The sequence below is a fragment of the Triticum dicoccoides genome, chromosome 4A (assembly GCF_002162155.2).
Source record: "Triticum dicoccoides isolate Atlit2015 ecotype Zavitan chromosome 4A, WEW_v2.0, whole genome shotgun sequence".
Taxonomy (NCBI): domain Eukaryota; kingdom Viridiplantae; phylum Streptophyta; class Magnoliopsida; order Poales; family Poaceae; genus Triticum; species Triticum dicoccoides.
Window position 1 is genome coordinate 628,366,934 of NC_041386.1, and position 12,980 is coordinate 628,379,913.

General features: G+C 39.7%; 1 protein-coding gene across 1 annotated transcript; it reads right to left on the reverse strand.

Annotated features, from left to right (window-relative positions):
- Positions 1 to 8,765: 8,765 nt before the first annotated feature.
- LOC119289456 (subtilisin-like protease SBT3.17) lies at positions 8,766 to 9,705 on the reverse strand. Its single transcript, XM_037568773.1, has 3 exons — positions 9,536 to 9,705; positions 9,338 to 9,435; positions 8,766 to 9,249 (listed from the first exon to the last, which is right to left on the reverse strand). The coding sequence occupies exons 1-3, from the start codon at positions 9,703 to 9,705 to the stop codon at positions 9,173 to 9,175; spliced, it is 345 nt and encodes a 114-aa protein (XP_037424670.1). The 3' UTR covers positions 8,766 to 9,172.
- Between the last annotated feature and the right edge of the window lie 3,275 nt (positions 9,706 to 12,980).

Genomic DNA, 12,980 nt, shown 5'->3' on the forward strand with positions numbered 1-12,980 from the left:
AGGCTTATAGTGATGTGCATTACCGAGAGGGCCCAAAGATACCTCTCCGACAATCGGAGTGACAAATCCTAATCTCAAAATATGCCAACCCAACAAGTACCTTCGGAGACACCTATAGAGCACCTTTATAATCACCCAGTTACGTTGTGACATTTGGTAGCACACAAAGTGTTCCTCCGGTAAACGGGAGTTGCATAATCTCATAGTCATAGGAACATGTATAAGTCATGAAGAAAGCAATATCAACATACTAAACGATCAAGTGCTAAGCTAACGGAATGGGTCAAGTCAATCACATCATTCTCCTAATGATATGATCCCGTTAATCAAATGACAACTCATGTCTATGGTTAGGAAACATAACCATCTTTCATTAACGAGCTAGTCAAGTAGAGGCATACTAGTGACACTCTATTTGTCTATGTATTCACACATGTATTATGTTTCTGGTTAATACAATTCTAGCATGAATAATAAACATTTATCATGAAATATGGAAATAAATAATCGCTTTATTATTGCCTCTAGGGCATATTTCCTTCAATGACACCATGATCTCCATCATCTTGATCTCTATCAATGTGTCGTCACATGATCATCTCGCCAACTATTGCTTTTGCAACTATTGCTATCGCATAGCGATAAAGTAAAGCAATTACATGGCACTTGCATCTTATGCAATAACGAGACAACTATAAGGCTTCTGGCACTTGCCGATAACTTTAACAAAACATGATCATCTCATACATCAATTTATATCTCATCACGTCTTGACCATATCACATCACAACATGTCCTGCAAAAACAAGTTAGACGTCCTCTACTTTGTTGTTGCAAGTTTTACGTGGCTGCTACGGGCTGAGCATGAACCGTTCTTACCTACGCATCAAAAACCACAACGATATTTCATCAAGTTAGTGTTGTTTTAACCTTCAACAAGGACCGGACTTAGTCACACTCGGTTCAACTAAAGTTGGAGAAACTGACACCCGCCAGCCACCTGTGTGCAAAGCACGTCGGTAGAACCAGTCTCACGTAAGCGTAACCGTAATGTCGGTCCGGGCCGCTTCATCCAACAATACCGCCGAACCAAAGTATGGCATGCTGGTAAGCAGTATGACTTGTATCGCCCATAACTCACTTGTGTTCTACTCATGGATATAACATCTACGCATAAACCTAGCTCGGGTGCCACTGTTGGGGAACGTAGTAATTTCAAAAAAATTCCTACGAAAATGCAAGATCATGGTGATGCATAGCAACGATAGGGGAGAGTATCGTCTACGTACCCTCGTAGACCGTAAGCGGAAGCGTTATGAGAACACGGTTGATGTAGTCGTACGTCTTCACGATCCGACCGATCCAAGTACCAAACGTACGGCACCTCCGAGTTCAGCACACGTTCAGCTCGGTGACGTCCCACGAACTCCAATCCAGCAGAGCTTCGAGGGAGAGTTCCGTCAGCACGACGGCGTGATGACGGTGATGATGATGCTACCACGCAGGGCTTCGCCTATAAGCACCGCTAAGATATGACCGAGGTGGATTATGGTGGAGGGGGCACCGCACACGTCTAAAAGATCAATTGATCAACTTGTGTGTCTATGGGGTGCCCCCTGGCCACGTATATAAAGGAGTGTAGGAGGGGGAGAGGCCGGCCCTCCTAGGCGCGCCCCAAGGGGAGTCCTACTCCCACCGGGAGTAGGATTCCCTCCTTTCATGTAGTAGGAGTAGGAGAGAAGGAAAGGGAAAAGAGAAGATGAAGAAGGAGGGGGCGCCGCCCCTCCCCCTAGTCCAATTCGGACTAAGCCTTGGGGTGCGCGCAGCCTCCCCTCTCTCTTTCCCCTAAAGCCCAATAAGGCCCATATACTCCCCAGTGAATTCCCATAACTCTCCGGTACTTCAAAAAAATACCCGAATCACTCGGAACCTTACCGATGTCCGAATATAGTCGTCCAATATATCGATCTTTACTTCTCGACCATTTCGAGACTCCTCGTCATGTCCCCGATCTCATCCGGGACTCCTAACTACCTTCGGTACATCAAAACACATAAACTCATATTATCGATCATCACCGAACGTTAAGCATGCGGACCCTACGGGTTCAATAACTATGTAGACATGACCGAGACTCATCTCCGGTCAATAACCAATAACGGAACCTGGATGCTCATATTGGCTCTCACATATTCTACGAAGATCTTTATCAGTCAAACCGCATAACAACATACGTTGTTCCCTTTGTCATCGGTATGTTGCTTTCCCGAGATTCGATCGTTGGTATCTCTATACCTAGTTCAATCTCGTTACCGGCAAGTCTCTTTACTCGTTCCATAATGCATCATCCCGCAACTAACTCATTAGTCACATTGCTTGCAAGGCTTATTGTAATGTGCATTACCGAGAAGGCCCAGAGATACCTCTCCGACAATCGGAGTGACAAATCCTAATCTCAATCTATGCCAACTCAACAAGTACCATCGGAGACACCTGTAGAGAACCTTTATAATCACCCAGTTACGTTGTAACGTTTGGTAGCACACAAAGTGTTACTCCGGTATTCGGGAGTTGCGTAATCTCATAGTCAGAGGAACATGTATAAGTCATCAAGAAAGCAGTAGCAACAAACTAAACGATCATCGTGCTAAGCTAACGGAATGGGTCAAGTCAATCACATCATTTTCTAATGATGTGATACCGTTAATCAAATGACAACTCATGTCTATGGTTAGGAAACACAACCATCATTGATTCAGCGATCTAGTCAAGTAGAGGCAAACTAGTGACACTCTGTTTGTCTATGTATTCACATATGTACTAAGTTTCCGGTTAATACAATTCTAGCATGAATAATAAACGTTTATCATGATATAAGGAAATATAAATAATAACTTTATTATTGCCTCTAGGGCATATTTCCTTCAGATGTGTGGAGTAAAAGTAGTAGATGCAGAATCGTTTCGGTCGACTTGGCATGGACATGATGCATATATTCATGATCATTGCCCTAGATATCGTCATAACTTTGCGCTTTTCTATCAATTGCTCAGCAGTAATTTGTTCGCCCACCATAATATTTGCTATCTTGAGAGAAGCCTCTAGTGAAACCTATGGCCCTTGGGTCTATTTTCCATCATATAAGTTTCTGATCTACAATTCTAGTTTCCTATATACGTTCTTTTGCAATCTTTTACTTTCCGTTCTGTAAACCGAAAATACCAAAAATATTACTTTACCGTTTATCCATCTCTATCAGATCTCATGTTGCAAATAACCGTGAAGGGATTGACAACCCCTTTTATCGCGTTGGGTGCAAGATTGGTGTTTGTTTGTGCAGGTATTCGGTGGCTTGTGCGTTGTCTCCTACTGGATTGATACCTTGATTCTCAAAATGAGGAAAATAATTACGCCAATTTGCTGCATCAGCCTTTCCTCTTCAAGGAAAAAATCAATGCAAGCTCAAGAGGTAGCAAGAAGGATTTCTGGCGCCCTTGCTGGGGAGATCTACGCCAAGCCGAGACATACCAAGTACCCATCATAAACACTCATCCCTCGCATTACATTATTAGCCATTCGTCTCTTGTTTTCCTTTCCCCCACTTCTAAAACGATTTTCGAAAAGATTCGCCTTTTCTTCGTCCCTCTTTCGTTCGTCCTTTTCGTTTGCTTTTGTGTGCTCGCGTGTTGGATTTCTTTGTTACGATGGCTCAAGATAACACCAAATTGTGTGACTTTTCCAATACCAACAACAATGATTTATTAGTACTCCTATTGCTCCCGATGCTAATGCGGAATCTTGTGAAATTAATACCACTTTGTTGAATCTTGTTATGAAAGATCAATTTTCCAGCCTTCCCAATGAAGATGTCGCATTCCATCTTAATAATTTCGTTGATTTGTGCGATATGAAAAAAAAAGATGTGGATAATGATATTGTTAAGTTGAAGCTATTTCCGTTCCCGCTTAGGGATCGTGCTAAAACTTGGTTTTCATCTTTACCTAAAAATAGTATTGATTCATGGAATAAGTGTAAAGATGTCTTTATTTCCAAGTACTTTCCTCCCGCTAAGATCATCTCCCTTAGGAACGATATTATGAATTTTAAGCAACTTGATCATGAACATGTTGCACAATCTTTGGAGAGGATGAAATTGATGATTAGAAATTGTCCTACTCATGGTTTCAATTTGTGGATGATTATACAAAAAAATTATGTCGGATCGAATTTTGCTTCTAGAAATCTTTTAGATTCGATCGCGGGAGACACTTTTATGAAAACTACTTTAGAAGAAGCTACTAAACTCCTAGATAATATTATGGTTAATTATCTCAATGGCATACCGAAAGATCTTCCACTAGTAAAAAAGTGCATCGATTGAAGAAATAAATTTTTTGTGTGAAAAGATGGATGAGTTTATGAAATTGTTTGCTAATAAGAGTGCTCCTATTGATTCTAATGATATGACTTTGTCTACCTTGATTGAAAACAATAATGAATCTATGGATGTGAATTTTGTCGGCAGGGACAATTTTGGTAAAAACGCGTATAGGTAATTTTAATCCTAGGCCGTTTCCTAGTAATTCCTCTAATAATTATGGTAATTCCTACAACAATTATTATGGAAATTATAATAAGATGCCCTCTGATTTTGAGAATAGTGTTAAAGAATTTATTAGTTCGCAAAAGAATTTCATTGCTTTGATTGAAGAGAAACTTCTTAAGATTGATGATTTGGCTAGGAACGCTGATAGAATTTCTCTTGATGTTGATACTTTGAAACTTAGATCTATTCCACCTAAGCATGATATCAATGAGTCTCTCAAAGCGATGAGAATTTCCATTGATGAGTGCAAAGAAAGAACCAATAAGATGCGTGCCAAGAGAGATTGGTTTATAAAAGTGTGTTCTTCTAGTTTCCATGAAAATAATGATGAAGATCTTAAAAGTCATTGATGTGACTCCTATTGAATCTTTGTTTTCCAATGTTAATCTTGGTAAAGATGGGACTGGAGATGAGTCAACTTTCGTTAGAAGGCGTCCCAATGATTCGGCGTTTTTAGATCTTGATGCAAAAGTTGATAAAAGTGGGATTGGAGAGGTCAAAACTTTAAGTAGCAATGAACCCACTCTTTTGAATTTTAAGGAATTTAATTATGATAGTTGCTCTTTAATAGATTGTATTTCCTTGTTGCAATCCATGTTAAATTCTCTTCATGCTTATAATCAAAACAAAGTTTTTACTAAACATACCGCTGATGCTAAATGACCTCCCTTCTATAAACCCCTTGAAGGCTTGAAACTGCCACTTTTTTCTGCATTACAGCGAACCCGGTATTCAACGGTGGAGACACATTACATAATAACATTGGCCCAATTCTCCTGGAAGCCAAGTTTCAACATAATCTCCTTAAAGAAAACCACTCAACCCGGTCATAAGCTTTATCCATATCAAGATTGATAGCACACATACCCTCTTTGCCATCTCTTTTATTTTTTATTTTATGAAGCACTCATAAGCCACTAAAACATTACTCGGAGTCAATTTTTAGAGAGGAACTTGATTTGGTGTGGGGCAATCTATTTCTAGTTTTCCCTTAATGGGCTCTACGGTCTTGAATATATATTGGATAATAGGCCTGTCATTGCTCAACAAGATGGGGAGCCCTCCTATTTTCTGCATCGGTTAGCGCACTCGCATTCGCACACACCTCGCGCATGGACTGGCTAATCAAGCTAGCGCTCACACTCCTCGTGCACATGTTTTTGACCGCTCAGTTAACGTGGTTGACCAGGTCGCCCATTGACCGGTTCACCTAGTTGACCTTGACCAGTTTATTCTTTTGGCAAAAGCTCACACATTTGGAAAAAAGCTCTAAGAAATGATTTTTTTTGGCCAAAGTGCAAAAAATGTCCGCGAATTCAAAGAAAGTTCGCGAATTGGAAAAAAGTTCTTGAAGTTGTAAAAAGTTCATGAATTCAAACGATTCATGAATTGGTAAAAAGTTTTAAAAATCATGAAATTGATAAAAATTCCTGTATTCAAAAAAGTTCATGAATTTCAAAAAATCACGTATTTAAAAACACTTCATGATTTTCAGAAAAATGGCAAAAAAATAAAAAGGAAAAAATTTAAGAAAATTAAAATGAAAAAAATGAAAAAGGAAATATAAAAAATGGTAAAGGGGGAACACAAAAATGAAAAACGAAAAGAAAAAAACAGGCAAGAAGTTTCCCAAAACCCTGCATGGAAGCTTCCCAAAAACGGAGACAACGGTCGTACATGGACAGCTTACATGGGCTGGCCCATTCACGTACGATGTGGGCACCGGTTTGCAAGATTGCTTGTATTTGGCGCATAAAGCGCTTTTCTCAACAACAAAAAATGGCGCATAAAGCGCCAAACAGAATTTGCGCAAGATGGGCACGTCAATTTCTAGCTTGTAACCAGGTTTAACAGGGCCAACCCCAAGTAGCGTGAGTACACAATTTTTACGCAAATCCTATATAGCGTTGAAGGCACCAGTTCCTTCGTTATCCGCAAACTGGCGCCTACACTAGCTCCTTCGGCAACATAATTGGGCCGGCCTAGTCAAGGTCTCTCACATCACCTGTTTTGGGAACCTTCTAGAATGTTCCCTTCCCTTTTCCGGGATGTTCCCTCTGGTTTTCTTTCTCTTTGGTTACGTTTGGTTTCAGACGGTTCTTTAGGTTTTAAGTTTTCCTTTCTTTTCCTTTCTCTTTTTTTCATTTTTATTTTCATGTTTTTTTATTCGTGAAATTCTCTCAAAATCTGCAAACTTTTTTTTGAATTCATGAACAATTCAACTTGATGAACATTTTTTTTCAAATCCATTTTTTTTCAAATCCATGAACTTTTTTCAAAATCGGATATTTTGGAAAAAGTTAAAGGTCAACATAGATCGATGCGGTGAGCGAGTGAACAAACTGTTGACCAAGGTTGAGGACCGAGCGAGCGACAATGTCCTGTTGATCAGCCGGCCCACACCACTTGCACGTGAGCGCCAGTTTGTTTGCATGTTGTGTCTTCGATTTTTTTTAAACATTTTTCTCTTTATATCTGTATTTGGAAACATGCTCTAAAATATGTTTACTGAAGGTATTTTTGATTTATTAACCCTGCGAAAAATTCTTCTGTATTTCAAAAATGTTCACGCCGCTCAAATAAGTGTTTGCACATTTAATTAAAAGCTTCATGACAATTACCAAATTATTGACACATTTATAAAATGCGTGTAAAATATCAAAAATGTCCGTACCATTAAACAAATGTTCATATGTTTAACAAATTTTTCATCACATTTTCAAAAAACATTCGTGAAATTTTAAAAATTGATCACATAATTTTAAAACTTTTCACGACATTTAAAATCAATAGTAACCACTTCATAAATACTCACAACATTCTAAAAAATGTTCCTGAAAATAGAAATTTTGTTCACACAATTTGTGAAAATATTCATGATATATAAAAAAATTATTATGGCAATCTAAAAAATGTCATGTACTTTAACAATGTTCATGAAAATGTGAAAAAACCTTTCCCTAATTTGAGTTAAGAGAGAAATATGATCAGTGCAGTAAGACAAAAAGGCTAGAAAAGGAATCCAATAAAGGCTCTCAGTGGTCCTTGCAGTTTCTGGGCCAAGCCCATTCTTTTTTCCCTACTTTTTCATCCTTTGTATTTTCAATATATATTTATTTACTTAATCTTATTTTGGTTCCACAATCATATTTTTATTTTTAGCCTTTTTCCAAGTTTTCTTTTCGTTTTATGTATTTAATTTTTTTTCAACTATTTTATTACCTTTCTTTTGTAGCGAGAAACTAAAAAATCCAAATTATATGAACATATATTAAACATGCACGATTTGTATTTGAAATAGATAACTTATTTAAAATATACATGTATTTTTAAATACATGAACATAGTTCTGTACATGACAGATTTTTGATAACATGAGATGAAAATTTCATTTCAAATAAATGAACATTTATATTGAGGTACTTGAAAAAATAATATTTTTTAAGTAACACTCTTTTGCATTTTCAAACTTATTTTGACAATTGTTTTAAGGTATATTGAGTATACATTTCCTGAAAGTTTTCAAAACATTTGGGATGTGACCGTGGATGGACCAACAATATCCGGTGCTATGGGCACTAAATCGGCCTCTTCCAGCAAATAAAGATGTTGATTAGGCAAGACAACGTCTACTATATATCAATAATTTTTAAAAAAGTTCATATATTTGTTCTTCCATAAGCCTTTTGTTTCCGATGTAAAAAAAATTTGGTTCCCCTATGTGCATTAGTTGAAGAATGAAATGTTTGCGTATTTCTAGTTTATGATTATCAAAGACCAGAAACATTAAAAATTGACGAGATATCCATTTGAACATTGCAAAAAGGAAATCTGATTATACATGGATTTATGTCTCATCAAGAAGCACATACATAACATATTTAATAAATGGAAAAAAATTGTTAATCAAGATGCATTTGTGGATCTGAAACTCAACCTTAAAAAGTAAAGGGGGTATAAAAATGGTGCCCAAGGAAAATACATACACAAGACAAAAGGGGAGAAAGCGAGCCAATTTGTGGTTGGATGGTTAGAGTGTATGTGCGTATGTATGAGCGCTTGTGTCTGTACTGATGTTCAAAAAAAAAAGACAAAAGGGGAGAAAACACAGGTCGGCTTCTAGTAACAGCAAAACTGCACAGGACTGTAAGCCCCACAATATCAAACAAAACTTTACAATATTATGTCCATACATAATGTCCTCAAAAACAAAATTATGTCCACATATACTTATCGGTTTTGTGACCTTCAACCAAACCCTCACCTCTCTCTAATCTCAAAAACAAATACTAGTAGTATATGTGATCTCTGAGATGGTTGACTGAAGCTTAAGGAATCATTTTGGGGCGATTGTGCATTATCTGCATGGACATGCACATTCCTGCAGATTGCACAACTAGAACCACAAATAGACAGCAGGCACACATGAAAATTAGTAAGAGCTTAGCTATTGAGATTACATCATCATCCGATCTTGGCAAAATAAAAAATAAAAAGATATTCGCTTCTCCAGAGAATCAGTACACAACCCGAATCAGACGAATGGATGGGCAGGACTAGATTGGATCAGCTGACGCCGTCGAAGTTGCTGCTCATGAGTTGCATCGTCGCGCTCGGCAGCGCCCGGTTCACATGCGGTTGCTCTGCATGCATGCCCACGTACACCACATCAACATCGATCTAGCTAAGCTAACTGATTGCAATCAATTGATCGAAGGGGCTTGAGCTTACTCTTGATGGCCTCGAGCTCGGCCGGCGTGACCCTCGCCGAGAAGCCGCTGACCACGTTCTTGTAGTTGTATATGATGGCCGCCTTCGCCTTCTCCTCGCTTCAACACGAACACACAATCACCATGCACGCACGCACGCCAACGTATGAATGCTTCGCATGAGTTGGATCACACACGGTCGATCGAGTCGTATACGTACCTGCCGAGGGCGGCGGTGAGGATGCCGAGGTGGTACTGCATGCAGGTGACGCCGGGCGGTGTGGGGTCGACGAAGAACAGGTAGGTGGCGGGCGGGCCGTCCGCCGCGGCGGCCATGGTGACGGCGGCGAGGACAAGGAGGATGAGGGAGGTGGCCGTCGGAGGCGTCATTGCATGCAAGATCGATTCGATCGATCGGGGAGGAAAGGTTTGCTCTTGTCTTGTTGGTTCTCTGTTTATGGAGCTATGAGGAGACGAGCCCCGTGTTGAACGGCGCCAGTTGTTCGGTTGCGACAGCGCTTTTGTCTCATGGCTCCAAAAATAGCAACTTCCTGCATATACGTACGTGCATCTCGATGTTGCAATCAAACTTCCGATAGTTTTTTGCTTCAATATACATGAGCTACATCGACGATTCGTTGATGGACCTTGGAAAGCTTGTGGAGCACCATCACGGTGTGCCAAGGCACGGTGCCGGCCAGCACGCCCACCCCCCCTGCACCACACATGTATCGTATGTACGTGTCACCCACCACGAGGTTAAACTGTCGGACTCCCAAGTCATCGTCACTGCTGGATACGTACGTTCGGCTGTACATGGCGGAACTTTTCTTCCATTTTTAATGGGAATTTGTCTACGAGGAAAATTTGCAGAAGAAAACAAATGCAAGGCTTGTTGGGACTTTGACTTGAGATTGTCATTAGTACCGACATGGTGAGACACGACAAAACTGGGACACCAGAGATTCCTATGGGTCCTGACAAAATAGGCATCGAGATTCCATCTACTACTTGATGTTGCTTGCTCAGTAATTACTTTACTAACTTTACAATGATAATGTATTTATCTATAAGGGTTATGAAATATTCAACATGCTAGCTAAGCGCAGCTAGCTAAGCTTGGTTGGCGTTTCATTCAAATTTGAATCCAAAGTAGACCTGAGAATCTCACTATGCATACATGCACAACGACGACTTAATTACGTGCCAGCAGACCAGAGAAATGAATTATTGCTACTTCTATATACTCTCTTCGGATGGGAATATAACTCGGGTATGAATTTGTAGGTCTTTAACTTCTTTTTGCAGGATAATAATTGTATCACTCAACACTCAAAGGTTACAATCACGACTGGCAATGTCAAGGAGTTCATCCGGACCCGATCCAAGCCGGGTACAGGTTTGTACACTAGTTTTTCCCTAGCAAAACACCTCAACAAAAGTGGCCCATGTTTGATGTGTCAGCCATAGTGACACTCACGGGAGCATGGCGGAGTAGCGCCAAATTCACGCTCTAGGCCCCCTCCGCCACCGCACGAGTGGCTTGCACCAAAATAAAGCAAAGGATGTTGTGGTTCCCACCATGTCGGTCGAGGACCTACGGTGGCAGGAGCAGAGGAGGGGCAGATAGGTAACAACCACAAAGGTGAGGTTGCACACAAGGCGGAGTCGAAGGTACTACAGACACCACGTCTTGTTGCGCGATCATGCGACGATTACTAATCTAACAGCCTGCTGCAATTTGGCCTATACTGTGTAGACGGTGCCATCTGAAGTGTTGTGCAAATTTCATGTGTGAAGTGTCATGAGTGTAGGAGACGAGAACACACGGACACGATTTAATTACATCAAAGACAGACTATCTATGATTTTTATTGGATTTCTCTACAAGTCAAATGTCTGATTTTTTAGCATGGAAACTTATGATGTCGTGAAGATGGCGATTTTCTCTAGTAAGTAATGGCAAATCTTTGCCATCACTAGTAGAAAACAGGGCTTTGGTCCAGGGCAGTTTTCATATTAGTCCCGGTTCAGTCAAGAACCGGGACTAATGTGAGCATTTATCCCGATTCGTGCGGCTAAGGCATTAGTCCCGGTTCACCTGGGCCCTTTAGTCCCGGTTCGTGCCACGAACCGGGACTAAAGTGTGCGATGCCCATTAGTACCGGTTGGTGGCACCAACCGGGACTAAAGGTTAGACCTGTAGTACCGGTTGGTGCCACCAACCGGTACTAAAGGTCACGTTTTCAAACCCCCCCTGTGGACCGACTTTTCTGTTTTAGAAAAAACAAAAGAAAATGATGGAAATGTCAAAAATTAAAAAAAAAATTCATCCGAATTTAACAGGGGGAACCCCGTTAAACATTTTCAAAATCCTCAAAAAACTAACAGAAAAAAAGTTACGAGGCTTTTAAGATCTAGAGTGGAAAAAATTGAAATAATTATTCTAGAATATTAGTGTTACTAAATAATGATCAAACTAATTATTCTAGAATATTAATGCTACTAAATAATTATTTCAGTTATTTTGAATTTTGGTCAAATCTGGTCAAACTGTGGTCAAACCATGGTCAAACTAATTATTCAAGAAATATTAGTGTTACTAAATAATTATTGTTTTTTAAAACAATAGTTTCAAACACAAACAGTGAAATGTGTCACTTCATGCTCAAGCAAAATTCATGAAGGTTAATAGGATTGACATCTTACTATTGTCAGGAAAACAACAAGTGCAGACTTGGAAACGAGAGAGAATATAATCCGGAAGTTAAGCGTGCTCAGGCTGGGGGAGTGGGAGGATGGGTGACCGTTCGGGAAGTTAGATGATTTGGAATGATAAGGGATGATTAGAGGATAAATTGAGCAGTGATGAGGGGTGGTGATTACACACTAGAGGTTAAAATAATTCAGAAATTTGAAAATCAAAAAAATTTTAAAAAAAAATCATAAAATTTCCTTTAGTCCCGGTTGGTGTTATCAACCGGGACTAAAGGTGGAGCTCCACGTGGCCGCGCCCTTTAGTCCCGGTTCTGATTGAACCGGGACTAAAGGGGAGAGGCATTAGTACCGACCATTTAGTCCTGATTCAAAAATCGGGACTAAAGGGCCTTACCAACCGGGACAAAAACCCCTTTTTCTACTAGTGCATGTTCATTTTTTTGCTAGCATTTGTCATGCTTGCTAAAGAAAATTATCATCCTCGCGACAAAATAATTTGTCATACAAACGTTTGATTTATCATGCTTAAAAATCAGATGTCTAATATTTAATATTCCTGCTTTTATCACATTATGTGGAACAAAATGTCTTCTTACCAGCCATTTAACACCGTTAGCTAGAAAATGGACGAAAGTGTCACAATGGCATCAAATTTAGATTCAGGAGCAAATATTGAAGAACATTTTTTAGGGCCAAATAGAGAAGCCCAATGTCCAGGCCAAATAAGGAATTCGCTCATTGCTTAGTGGAATAACACCACGTAGCTACGTACTTGTGGCTGGCGTAATGCAGACGAGGCCGTCAGCCAATGGACTGTAGTTCATTGTTATAGGATTCGTTGTAGAATTTTAGAGATGGTCTTGAATTTTTCCGTGCTTAATTCAGTTGATTCGGCATCGATTCTTAGCTTTGTCTCACGTCATTAAATAATTAATAATATATGACTT

Coding starts and splice junctions, on each gene's coding strand:
- LOC119289456 (XM_037568773.1), bottom strand. CDS start 9,705: ATGACGCCTCCGACGGCCACCTCCCTCATCCTCCTTGTCCTCGCCGCC. Junction 9,436..9,535: donor CTCACCGCCGCCCTCGGCAG/GTACGTATACGA, acceptor TTCGTGTTGAAG/CGAGGAGAAGGCGAAGGCGG. Junction 9,250..9,337: donor CGAGCTCGAGGCCATCAAGA/GTAAGCTCAAGC, acceptor GCATGCATGCAG/AGCAACCGCATGTGAACCGG.